Source organism: Copidosoma floridanum, unplaced genomic scaffold, assembly GCF_036245765.1.
Source record: "Copidosoma floridanum isolate Cflo_tuat_1 unplaced genomic scaffold, Cflo_Japanese_pri ptg000012l, whole genome shotgun sequence".
In the NCBI taxonomy this organism is placed as follows: Eukaryota; Metazoa; Arthropoda; class Insecta; order Hymenoptera; family Encyrtidae; genus Copidosoma; species Copidosoma floridanum.
In genome coordinates this window covers 5,324,899-5,337,981 of record NW_028321889.1, presented here as the reverse complement: position 1 = coordinate 5,337,981, position 13,083 = coordinate 5,324,899, and the positions used below count along the sequence as shown (strand labels likewise).

At 35.5% G+C, this 13,083-nt stretch overlaps 3 protein-coding genes across 4 annotated transcripts; all 3 read right to left on the bottom strand.

Annotated features, from left to right (window-relative positions):
* Window positions 1-1,726: 1,726 nt before the first annotated feature.
* Window positions 1,727-5,750, bottom strand: LOC106637355 (sulfhydryl oxidase 2). Its single transcript, XM_014350109.2, has 3 exons — window positions 5,107-5,750; window positions 3,510-3,771; window positions 1,727-3,428 (listed from the first exon to the last, which is right to left on the bottom strand). Exons 1-3 carry the CDS (start codon window positions 5,396-5,398, stop codon window positions 2,069-2,071), a joined length of 1,914 nt encoding a protein of 637 aa, XP_014205595.2. The 5' UTR covers window positions 5,399-5,750; the 3' UTR covers window positions 1,727-2,068.
* Window positions 5,751-7,943: 2,193 nt separating this feature from the next.
* On the bottom strand, window positions 7,944-10,778 carry D12 (YEATS domain containing 2 homolog D12). Its single transcript, XM_014350108.2, has one exon. The coding sequence runs from the start codon at window positions 10,378-10,380 to the stop codon at window positions 8,125-8,127; it is 2,256 nt and encodes a 751-aa protein (XP_014205594.2). The 5' UTR covers window positions 10,381-10,778; the 3' UTR covers window positions 7,944-8,124.
* On the bottom strand, window positions 10,739-12,987 carry LOC106637356 (spermine oxidase-like). 2 transcript variants are annotated; one of them, XM_014350112.2, is made up of 9 exons: window positions 12,920-12,987; window positions 12,616-12,764; window positions 12,275-12,539; window positions 11,988-12,201; window positions 11,689-11,919; window positions 11,489-11,620; window positions 11,094-11,417; window positions 10,885-10,991; window positions 10,739-10,823 (listed from the first exon to the last, which is right to left on the bottom strand). In XM_014350112.2, the coding sequence occupies exons 2-9, from the start codon at window positions 12,758-12,760 to the stop codon at window positions 10,802-10,804; spliced, it is 1,440 nt and encodes a 479-aa protein (XP_014205598.2). In that variant the 5' UTR covers window positions 12,761-12,764; window positions 12,920-12,987; the 3' UTR covers window positions 10,739-10,801. The 2 variants fall into 2 exon arrangements, with proteins under 2 accessions (XP_014205598.2, XP_014205596.2); XM_014350110.2 differs by lacking the exon at window positions 12,920-12,987 and having other exon boundaries at window positions 12,616-12,850.
* Window positions 12,988-13,083: the final 96 nt, after the last annotated feature.

Below are 13,083 nucleotides of genomic sequence, written 5' to 3'. Positions count from 1 at the left end.
TCGAGTGAAACGTGATGGGTGCATGTCATGTGTGTGTATACTTATCTCCGTAAATCCCGGCGCGCGTGCCCGAAGAAGAAGTTTAAAACAGCTTATCACACAAACACACGCGCGTATAACCTTTTGTTCGACACACATAGCGCATATAATATGTGGCTGCAGTATTTACGCCCCATCTGTGATTGTTGCCTCATCGCTAAACGCACGGGGCGACTGATGTATCATTTATTGTTGCATATCGTATTTTGAAAGCTCTCGATTTGGTATAGGTGTAAAATACATATGGATTGTTATTATTATTATTATTATTATTGCTTTTCTCTGGTTTTATCGATGAATAAAGTAGATTTTTAAAGAAAAAAAAAAAAAAATGGCACGATTTTAAATATATTTTATGGCACGACATCCACACCATAAATTATACGGTATATACCTAATTAACAATATCGTAAAAGCATTATTTTACCCAACGACTTTGCAGTCTCTTTATCTTTTACAAAGTTTGAACATATAAATTATGACAGCGCACTTTGCAATGATGCTATATAGCAATCACAAACAAGTGCATCACATAAATATGTGTATACAATTATAAATGTACTATACGTATACCTATACGAAAATACAGTGTATGTATTTCATACAGAAACAATATTTGCACTTGCATGGGGGCGTGTATTATATGCTCGTTGCAACACTGCACATGTAGTACAACCTATGTGTGTACTTGCACTGGGAATCGCGAGAGCTTTACAAATAGAGAGAGAGAGGGATGCATCAAGTGGCAGGCGAGGTTCAAAGCTTTGACGTCGGTCTCCTCGTCACTCGGTGCGATGAATGGAGGAGGCTTTTAAGGTGATTATTTGTCATTCATTGGGTCGTAGTATTATTATATTATCAGAGAGGGAAGTAAAGGGTTTTAAATGCTGTACAGACTCTGCGCTTTCGAGCACGAGGCACGGCTTACTTGTTATTATTTTTTTTTTATCGTCAGGGTTTAAAATGGCAAAAAATGAATTTGCTTCGGTGGTACAAGAAACTATACTTAGTATCTCAAATACATCAGAGCTTAATTCGTCACTAGCGAATAAAGTGATGCAATAATCATAATGTTTATTTACTATTTCTCTGTATAAAATTCAATTTCTTCGAATCGGCGGAATGTTTTTCAAAATTTCATTAATCAAACTTTTTTTTTTTAATTCGGATGCTTTTTGATATAATATTGGCTATTATTTGAAAGAGGGATGAGGATGGGAAAACATTTTTTTTTTTTTTTAATGATCGATAAAATTATTGTATTCAATCCACAAAACTTTATCGCTTTTTAACGACAAGTTTTGTCTATGGATTATTTGAACTTTGAAAATACTAGTAAATTATTGAAAATCTCTAAGAGTAAAAAAAATTAAAGTGCACACAAAAACAGCACCATATGAACAATATGTTTTTCGAGTTGGAAGTAAGAAAACGTTTACATGAACGAAAATTTCGAAATTTCTCAACCGTATTTTTTAGCTATGAATAATAAAAAGTAACTAGAGTCAAATTTGGAAAAAAATCAGCACTTGACAGTGTTTAACTGTTTGACTTTTTGTGATTATTTTTTCTGGTATACTGATGAAATTGAGCTTTCTATTAACTTGAGCAGTATATTCTTATGAATAACAAAAATATCTTTGATAACATTTACATAATATTGAGGGTGTAAGAAAGAATAAAGTAATTTTATGGTAAACAATGTTATTAAAAATGTAATATTACAAACGGACAATTGGACTGTACAAATATTTAAAACAATACAATTAATATACACAAAATGGACGAAATTCTTATTCTTGCGCTTTCACAATCGAACAATAATTGCCTTCAAGAAAACTGGGAATGTATCACAACCTATGTACAAAAGTACAATAAGTGTACTTCTCATATGCACACCTACAAGTATATAATAAACTAACGTACAGTTCAAGGTATCAAAATGGAAAAAAGTCTTTGTTAAACATACTTGGATTTCAAGTTTTCAGGGCACGCTTCACATGTATTTCACAAACAAATCCCTTGATTTTCACACCAAGCCAAACATATTTTGGAATGACATCTTTTTTTTGTAAGTTCTTTTATATGCAAACTTAAGACACACCAGTATCAAAAGTGCAGCTGAAACTACGTAGAGCACCACACAAATGCTAAAATCAAATATTGTAAAGTCCCAGCCAAACTTTTTGTAACCCGCCCCCGAGTTGGCTGCATTCATATTGATCTCATGTTCCAAGTCCGTTTCACTGATGCCCTTCAAATCAATATTTACTTTACTGTACTTTGCTTTGAGGTACTTAAGAACCTCGTGTTCATTCCACTTTCCGTCAGACAGTCGGCAGTCAGGACAATGTTCTGCTGATGGATATTGGATTTTTTTGTGATCAGGATCTTCAGTTGCGTCTCCGGCTAGTCTCTCGTTTACCTCGTTGTGGGCCCGCCACAACCAAAGCACGTCTTCGTCCCCACCTCGAGAATCAAACAGTTTTCTCTTAGCTGCCATTTCTTGGAAGTGTTGGGCACATTCAGCACACGCAAAAAAATTCTTTACGTAAGCATGCATAGTTGTCAATACAGAAGGTACGTCATTGTCATTGTTTGCCTCTTTCTCGGCTGCCGCCACTGTTAATGTATGGAACAGAGTCCACAATCCACAAGGATAGCCTCTAAACGTCGGTTTACTGCCTTTGCAGCCAATGTACGTTTTAGCCGTTAAATTTGCTGAGTAGACTGGTGCTAGTCCTTTTTCCTTAAGCTTGATCTGTTCTTTGAATTCTTTTCCGGAAATATTGCTTTTCGTATCTAATACGTCTTGCAAAATTTCCAAATAAGTTTTCATTTTTATTACATGAATTGGGAAGTATTTGACCAACACCTTCAGATACGTTTTTAATGCTGTCATTTTTTCACCAGAAATATTGAAAGACAATGGGATTTCGTTGTTAAGAGAATACCTGAGAGCAGTCTCCAAGTCCAGTTGATAAACATTATCTCTTGAGAGGTGATCGTTTGTTTTGCTGTTATCTTGTGACACGTGATTAATATGTTTTAAATCAAAGTCATCTTTTTTTATTTCAATAGATATCCCCTTTGATTGTAAAAATTCTGTAATTACTTTTACAATCGCCTCTCTAGTGAGAATCTCAGTTTTTAGGTGTTCTGATTTGTCTTTTCTTTCAATAACAATGACAGAAGGAAATTTTTTTACAGCAAATGCAGAAGTGAGAACTAAATTATTCGAAGTTATCCTTCTTATTCTTGTATTTTCTAATTTGTGCAAGTCTAAAATAACATCAGCTCCCAGATAAGCATTTGGCTCTTCAAAAATCAAAAACTGATACTGAACACTTTCTGGGATTTTTTCCCACAAGGTTTTTATCTCACTATTCCTGAAATGTAGAAAAGTAATTTAATCAAATGAAACATTTCATGCTAAAATTGTAAAGTAAAATGATGGAATAAACGCATACCTGTAAGGTACAAGATTTGGCCAATTGAGGCCAGCTTCTTGATCCTGCTCGTCTTTTATCAACTGGTCGATCAAGTACTGTCTCAAAGAATTTTCACTAAAATCTTTCTTCATATCGATTCCTATTTTATCCTTATCATTAGTTGATCTTAAATGGAAGAATCTGATTGTAGGATAGCTCATGATTTCATAGTCTCTACAAAGAGGGTTGTTATCATCATTGGCACAGTTAATGGCTCCAACTGCTACAATATCTTTCCAACCTAAGATGGTAGAAGAATTTTGATTAAATATTAGAAAGGAAATTCATAGTTGGTCATTTGGAGTGATATAACAAAGTATTATGTATTAAAATTATATTAAATGTCAGAAAAAAAATAGATTTTCATCTACAAGTCTTCAGATGAGCAGCCAAATTCAATGAATCCTTTCACTCTTTATTGAGATAAAAAAAATAATTTCACCATGCATTTCTATGTTACAGTTGATAAGATTATTTGACTTAAAGAATTGCAATGCATGTTAAACTGTTTATCTAAACACAACTGTAAGTCTTTTAATATTTTATTGCCAAACAGGCAAAAATTAGATGTTTTTGAAAAATACAATTTATCTTGCTTTTGCTCTTTTTTTATAATTTCTAATGATTCTAGCCAATAATTTTTTCCTTGAAAAAAAAAATAACGATAAACAACTGAAAACCTTATAAAATAATAACCCATTGAATTTTATTTGTCAAAAATAAAAATGTGCAATTCTATAATAAAAAACTACAATTCTTGGTCATATTGATTACGTAAAGTATAGTACTCAGAAACAATTAAAATAAAAAATATTTTTGTTATTTAAAACAACAAAACAAATAAAAACTTTTGTTAGTAAAAGAACTGTCATTCGTAGAAAAACACCATGTGGTAAATGCAATACTTGTAATCTTGCTCAAATGATAGCCTGGAAAATGTTTTCGTTCTGATGAAACTTAAATAGGAAAGAATGAATCATCGCACGGCAGTAGCAGCGTGCATGCGTTTGCAGACCATATAATTGTTCAATAGGTAAGCAGAAGAGCAGTATAGTAGGTCAAATAAAACTCAAACATTCACAATCGACAATATGTTCTTTGCAATAAACATATGTTAGCAATTATGATAAAAAAAAAAGATAATAAGTAAGAGAGCATGAAAGCGTGAACGGTGCACGCTATTAAGGAATTAAATGACTTCAGGTAAAACACGCGGTAAACGTAGCAAACGCGTAAATGAAGAGATATACTTACAAGTAGTACTTTTCATAAACACAATCATTATTGAATTTTTACAATGATTATAAAATTTTTTTAGATGTGGCGCGCGCAATTATATCTCTCTCTCGCGCTATATACGCTCGCAACGCACAAAAATAAAAAAATTTACATAGATAGTAACTATGTACTTAAATGTCACTCAATCCACATATCGTCCATCAGTTCACGGTTCATCAAATAGAAAAGAAAACAACAGAGAAATGTAAACAACAACAACAACAACAACAACAAAAACTGATGAGCAACGGGTTTACTTGAACGTAAATATTATAAGGAAAGAAAACAGATAACTCACCGTAAATACTCTTGGCCAATGCCTTCCAAAAGGGCGCGAATTTGCGACAGTGGCCGCAGTAGCTGTTGTAAAACTGTACCAGCCAGGCCCTGCCGCTGTCGTGGACGCTGGTCTTAAAATTCGTAATGTTGAGCACGTAGACGAGATCATCGCCGCCGTAGAGGCCGTCCTGGTCGTCCAAGGCAGCCTTGTCGTCGGGCTTCTGCTGCGGCACGACATTCGACGTTACCAGCTGGCCCAGGAGCAGGACGCAGAGCAGCAGAACTCCGGCGCCCAGGCGATTACTGTCCATCCTTGTGAGATATTGACTCCACTTTCGACCCAAAGTCGTCTATTGGGAGCAACGAGCAGACAACAACTGACTCGCTTTCGCGCTGCTGAGTATATACCTACTATGGACCACTATACCTTTACCTATATAGTTTTTCTGAGTTTTCCACGCGTGCACACACGTCAAAAGCAACCACTTATTCAGCGCTTGTGCGTATATAATATTAAAAACTCGCCGGGGAGCGTTAAAATAATAAATGTATGATTGTCACGTATACATTTTCAAGTATACATCTATCATCTCCTCGCCAACTCCCTGACTCTTCTTTTGCAACAGTCCCGCAACACGGAAAAATTTGCAAGATTACCTGTGCGACGTAGTTTGTGCTGAGTGCCGCGTGCGCGCTGGCGTCGCTGCAAACAGGTGTAGAGAGAGGCTGCAGGGTGTGCTGTGTGCCGAGATTTCCAATACCCTAAATACCTACTTAAGTATACTTATATATTTCTTCGACAATTGCGTTTGATTTTTATGAAAATTAACGGTTCAGCTCACAATCAAGTGATAGTAATTATTCTTTTCAGCAATGTTGCGGTTAATGTTGTTGAATAAAGTTTGAAAATTAGTTGCTTTTCAAACGAACATTTAAACCTTTTATAATACATTAGTTCAATTGGGTTACATGTAATAGTAAATTGCATCAAAAATATCCTCGAATCCGAATATTTTGGTGCTACACATGTGTTTTTTCATAGGAAAAATTTTTAGGAGGAAATGTTGAGCTACGGGAAAATTGTATTAAATTATTGAAAGTAAATTTTTTGCCATTTTGTGGGTGCGTCACTCTATGAAAACCCATACTTTCAATTCCTCTGTTTCGAAGACGTTAACGCGCGTGTAAACCTATTGGTACACGGATGGGTTTTACGGCAGAAATGAGTCAACCGGATACGCCTATTATCTAGGCAAACCAAATAAAGTATAAGCTCATCCCATATACGTATACATGTACATCACACAGCTACTGTGTCCGATATTAACGTTACTTTTACTGTGGGGAAGGAATTTATTCTGATTTATCTTTTTTCAACGACCATAAGTAAAATAAGTGAGTGGAATCATTTTATATTATCTCTTTGAAATTAATCACTTGTTTTGTTTAAAATACATATATTTTTTTATTTCGCAGAAGATATATAACGTGAAAAAGTTGAAACTATTTTGCATAGTAGATTTTGTTGTGTCGTACACGTGTACGTGAGTACATGTGACAGATATAAGACGAGAAACTGCGCTTTGAACGGAAAAGAATAAAAGATTTGCTCACGTGTACACGGTATAAATTTTATTAAATTCAAGTTAATTGCTCGAGCAAAGAATATATAATGACTTTTTTCTATCCGTACAAACCTCACGAAAATATTTTTTACTATCACAACTTCAACGTTGACTGTTTAAAACGAAATAACAAAATTTATATTGATTTGAAGTAAAATTTTTCCAAACTTCATTTTGAGTACGCAAATGTTTTTTTTTTCTTTTAATTTCAGAGGTGAAATTTACTTTGTACCAAATAAATATGATATGAGTCAAACATGAAGAACCTCTCGATCTAAAAATACGCGCCTTGCAAATCTCAAATGATAAATAATTACACTGGCGTAAAAAACGTGTTCGCGTTATATTATTTTGATTATGTTGTGGTAATTAAGCACGTGGATAGCTGCAATTTGTTGTTACGCGCCGTACCTTTCTGAGAAAATAATTGAACAACCAATATTACAGAGGCAAAAAAGACAAGCGTGAACATGTACTGTCCTTAAAAGCGCGAAATTTTTAGACACTTACTTTTTATTTTTCCAAACAGCCCAACTATAAGTTATACACTCTACATGTACTTTTTCCTTCGTTACGCAAACGGGTATTACGAGATACTTTTAATTAATTATTTTTCAAACAAAAACTCGACCTTTTCTCTCGCGCGAAACAAGTGGACACACGCCGCCGCCTGTCGTGCACATGCTCAGTTTTTCTACGACGAGGAAAAAAAGTTTGTGTCATTCAAACTACTAATTTGACCGATTTCCCATTAAAGAAAAAAAAATAGTATAAAAAAAACTAGTTTTTAATTAGGGATAAATGACATCATACTATTTTATTTTTGTTTATTTATTTTTAATCGAGAGTTTATTTTAGTATCGCCGCCCGTAAGTTATGTAAGCGCACGTATCGTCAAAGTTTAATTAAGAAATCATTAGTACCAGCGAGAGCCATTAATGAATAACAAGGCTGTGGTTTCGTGCAGCGTCGATTTTCGTTGATTACTCGACCAACATTGTGACGTAAGTTTAAAAGCACAAGTAAGGTGCTCTATTATTTTTTTATTTATATATATATATATATATATATATATATATATATATATATATATATATGTATATATGTATTTTTTTTTTTTATTTAAGTTTTGTTGAATGTTTACATCAGAAGAGCAAGAGACAGGGCAACATTTATTTTGCAAACTGCATGATTTATTTAAACGTTTCGTAATTAAATGATATCACTACAATTCAACACATGTATAATATCTGCAAGTCTCAAAAAAATACGTATTAAAAAGAATGTTTAATTTTATGTACATAAAAACCATTATAAAATATCTTGAGAATCTTTGTGGTACAAAAACGCTCGTATTTACACGCTTTCTTTCGATTTTTTTCTAATAAAATAATTTTTTCAGTCCCCGATGATTAATCATCCGTTCCCAAACCAGAGTTTGTCAACAACTCAAACTCATCCCTCTTTAACAATGCCGCTCGAACATCGTCCACATTAATGAAAACAGCGTCCTTATCACACCTGTCCACAGCACACGAGTGGGACAGCCTGAGAATATCCTCTATGAAACACTCGACAGCCTTGCTGACGATTAGGCTCGACGTCGAGTGGACGACGCTAGGGCTTATTTTTCTCAATTTTTTTTCTGTTAATATTTCTACAGTTTCGGGGAACAATTCTTCGGGCCGTAGGGTGATGCCTCGCCTGTCTGTGACGTTTCGCACGTACTCCAGCAGACTGTTCGTCGTTTCCGGGTACTCCAGTAAAATTTGTGGCATTTCGGTATGCGCTTGTAGCTCGTTTGGTTTTGGCACGCGTTTCCGGTACGTTGGCATCTGTTGTACGCTCATCACATCTACTTCTTCGTTGTCATCATCGTCGAGCTTCAACGTACCCTCTTTGCTCTCCAACTCTTTAATCCACTGGTTAGCTTCCTGTACGACAGTTGAAGACACCTCAATGTTTTCATTTTTTTTATCGCCACCTGCCGACTTTTTCGTCTTTGACGCACACGCAGTGCTGTCGATTGGAGTGAACCCGTACCTCCTTGCCCACGTCACAAAATCCTTTATACTAATGTCGGCTTTGTGTTTCGATTTCGACAGTATTTCCAAAGCACGAATAGCTCGCTGTCGTTCTATGGCACTCTGCTTTGCCCTCGAGTAACTGCAGTACACAGCATAACTTTCGCAAGCATAGGGATGCTGGGCTTTGTAGTGCGGAATCAACGCCTTTTCGGTGATTATAGGAGTCTTTGTCGCGATTATTTTCAAAATGTTGGGCAAACTTTCTGGTTTTGCGTGGTTTATCAAATGTACTAGAGCTTCCGTGATTCCTTCTTTAGATAGGTACTTGGCTGGTGTAGGATTCGTAGAAACATTGTCTTTTTTCGATGAATTTTGCGAATTAGGAGCATCCAGTTCCTTCTGGATGGAGACAGTCTTTTCTGGCAGAAGTGGCTGTTGATTTGAATCTAATTTTGTTGCAGTTGAATTTTCGTTACAAAGATTATTTAATTTTGGATGATTTTCCTGTTTTTTAGAGTTTGAAGATTCTTGGCTGAGCTTTGGATTAATATTTACATAATCGTGATCTGACGGGAGATCATGATGTATTGTAATGTTTGATTGTTCATCGGTTATTCTATTTTTCAGTAACAAATCCAAATCCGATTGAATTTCACTATCATTGCAGTCTTTTTCCTCATCACCTTCTAGGTCTATCATAGGTGCTGATGTCAGTCTTTTCGTGCTGATGGTCAACTCCACTACTGTTTGTGCTCCACAAGTTTGCAAGCCCGTGAAAGTTTTATCAAGTGTCAAATGGTGAATAATATCCACAGGCTTATTGATGGCATTGGTGAAGTGCAACTGAATCCTCACGGGAAACTCACCCCAACCAAGCCTGGCTAAATGAAATGGCGGTGATGTTACTTCAATCACATCGTGAGGCTTGTAACTTGGATGCAAGAAGAATTTGACTTTGGAAAAAATGGAACTGAGATCACTTTTTTCAATGTCCTCGATGTATACCTTCCACTTGTGCGTTGCATTATTTTTCCCCCTTGAATCGGAATCGACAAGCCACTTTGACAAATTACCAACAACGATCCTTTTGGTTATTTTATGATTTGCACCAGTAACATGATGCACGCTGTCAATGTCTTTGGAACAACTTGGCTTGTCATTACATGTAGATCTACTACCTTCATCATCCGCGCCTTTAGAATTACTTGCGCTTTGAGCACGTTCGTCAGCCAGCCTTTTCTTTTCGGTGATAACTCCAAGCTCCTCCCAACAGTTATACTCCATGTCATTGTATGGTACTTTTCTCTTGGGAGCGTTCACTGTGGGATGCAAGCGAGATTGTAAAGTAGCGTGAGCTGGATCGGTACTCATTCCTTGGCTGTAATAATGTTTGACTATGGCATAGCGCAAATAATGCATCGTTTTTGTCGCCTTTGTCAGCGCCTTGTAGATAGCTTTGACCTCCTCCTTTTTCGTCTCAATTTCCCTCGTAAATTCCTTCTCTATGATGGCAGATATTTTCTTCACGGTGCTCGAACGAGCCGACTCCTCGAAGATGTTCTGGTGCTCCGTCTCGTTCTCTTCCGACACGAAATAGTCCGGATCGTGCTTTATGGGTGCGCTGTCGCTGGCTTCTGCCATGATTAATTTTCTATTTATTCAACACGTATGTTCCTTGTAGCTTCGTTTTTTCGTTCTTCACAAACTGTTCACAACTTAATACTTAATCATTTTCCGTTGAAGTTCGACAAATTAAAATTTCACCTCATTTTAATGACGATCGACGTTGTTCTGCTGTGATTGAGGTTATTCTGTTTGTTTATGATGTATACATATGTATTTGCATGCGTATAGCGTAATCGCACTGCTACCAACTTTCCAACGTGACCAGAATTTTTCTGTTCATTTTGTGTTGAGAAAAAACTGATTCTCCAACAATTAAATTTTTCTAAGTATTCTAGAAAAAAATATACTATTCTTTGTGTAAGCCTTTAGAATTTTAAACTATCCAACATATTTTTTTCACAGTAAACTATCCTTGCTTTTTTTAAACGTAAAGTATCTACAGACGAGGTTTCAAACATCTGGAAAAGTGTTTTGAGTAAAAAAGTAATTTTTTTAGAGAAATTGGATTTTTTTTCTTACCCGTAGTATTCAAGAAGTCTGTCAGCTTCTCTGAATCCAGTTTCAACAGCTCCATGAACTGTTGAATAATAATGTGGATGTGTAGCTTCTCCAGCAAATAAAATAATCTGCAAAAATTTATTCATTTTGATAAAACTAATGTTAAATGAAACAAATGTAGTATAAAAGCGCTGTAAGAGGAAAATTTATAATACCATCATTAAACTTACTGGATTATTATTAGCAGCTTTTATTGGATCTGCATAATCCTGGGAGTTGATCTTTGAAATTTCGGTATCAAGACTGCGGTAACTGTAAGATCCTCTAATATGCTTATCACTGTACCATTTTGACCTTAAAATGGATTGAGGTTTAGGAATATCGTAGATGTGTCCCATGAATTTTTGTAATAGAAAGTAAAACTCTTTGAGGACGGTGTCATCGGACAAAGTTTCAATATGTTTGGCATTTGGTCCCACAATCCATCCTGATAGTAATCTAGGTTGGCAATCGACAGTGAAAAATTGAAACACATCACAAAGCCAAAATCTATCCTAAAATCGGAAAAAAAAACTTTTTAATATTCCAAGAACTTTGTACAAATCATCGAGTTGACTTTGCTTACTTTTCCATTTATTTTTAAGAAGTTTTTTTTTTGTTCATCGGACCACATTAAAGAAAACGCTCCAGTATTTTCAGGCCACCATCTATATGGAAATTCAAGGAAAATTTTATTTGCGACTCCAATGTTTAATCCCTAAAAAATAATTTAACATTAATAAATTTTCGTAGGCATTTATGAATAATTTATATAAAAATAAAAACCTTGATGGCTTGAATTTTCCGTTCTGGTAATGAAGGTTTAAACAATGTGGTATATTGCTCTTTTAAAACTCCCAATGAGGGAGTAAAAATTACATTGGAAACTTTGTACATTGATCCATCAGAAGTCGTAACAGTAACATGATTTTTTGTATAGTCTACAAGCTGAACTTCTTTGTTGAAAAGTATTTTATTTAACACCGGCAGCTCTTTGGAGGGGTCTGGATAACGTTTCTAATAAAAAAAGTTGTCTTGGTAATGCGATTCAAGAAAAATATTTCAAAAAAATATTTTGAACTTACAACCAACAAATCAAATATTTTTGAATATCCATTTGTCTTCCAATTTAACAGCTGATCTCCTTTACATGTCCAATAATCTTTAAGTCTTGCAAAGGAAACTTTGTGCCAGCTGTCACAGCAATCAATACTGTTGTGATATTTATGCATCCAATCTAAAACCTGCTCTGCCGTTTCTTTGGTGATAAGTGGATTATTATCGATTTCTTTATAAAATCTGAATAACAATTGGCTACATTACTACAATTTTCATTGAAGCACACCTTACAAGAATTTAAAAAACAACTGACGCTCTTGTAAAATAGTCTCCGTAAGATGTACCAGGTTCAACATCGACCTCATCCTCCTCGTCGCAGATTTTCTCATAGATTCTCAAAATCTCGACAGTCTCCTGCTGAGACAACACTTCACCCAGCGAATTGACAAATATGTGCTTAGTGTGATCATTGATATTTTTAGAAGACGCCAATAAATTATGTTTCGATGCCAATTTGTACACAATATTATTAACTTCTCCGTGGCACCATTGGGCTCCCAGTTCAACTACATTGTCAGCTACGTTGACAAGCAACGATGTGAATCATCGAAAACGTTAATAAAAGTGACAAAAAATATTTAAATGCAAACTTACAGAACTTGACAGTGTGAACTCTTCCACCGATTCTGTCCTTGGCCTCGAGAATCACAAGATTTTTCAACCCTCTGTCCAAAAGTCTTGATGCCGCGGCGATACCCGCAGCCCCAGCTCCGATAATTAGCACTTTAGGATCAGTCATGGCTCTAAAATTTTTGACACTTGTCAGTTTGGCCGTAAGGCCCTTGAAAATGGTAAAAAGCACCATTTTCGTTGCATCCACTCCAAACAATTTGTGCACCGGTAGGTGCTTTACTGTCCAGTGTTTATTCACTGATAAGGTATTTTAAAAAATACTTACCTGGTTGCGCGATTAAGTGCGATAAAAAACAGATAACACGGAATGTCCACTGATGCCTTTTTCCGCTTCCGCTGTACGCTATAAAGATATATATATATACTTTATAGATATATCATAACTCTTCGTCTGCTCTCTGCTCCTAATATTTTCATTTAAGGTTAGGT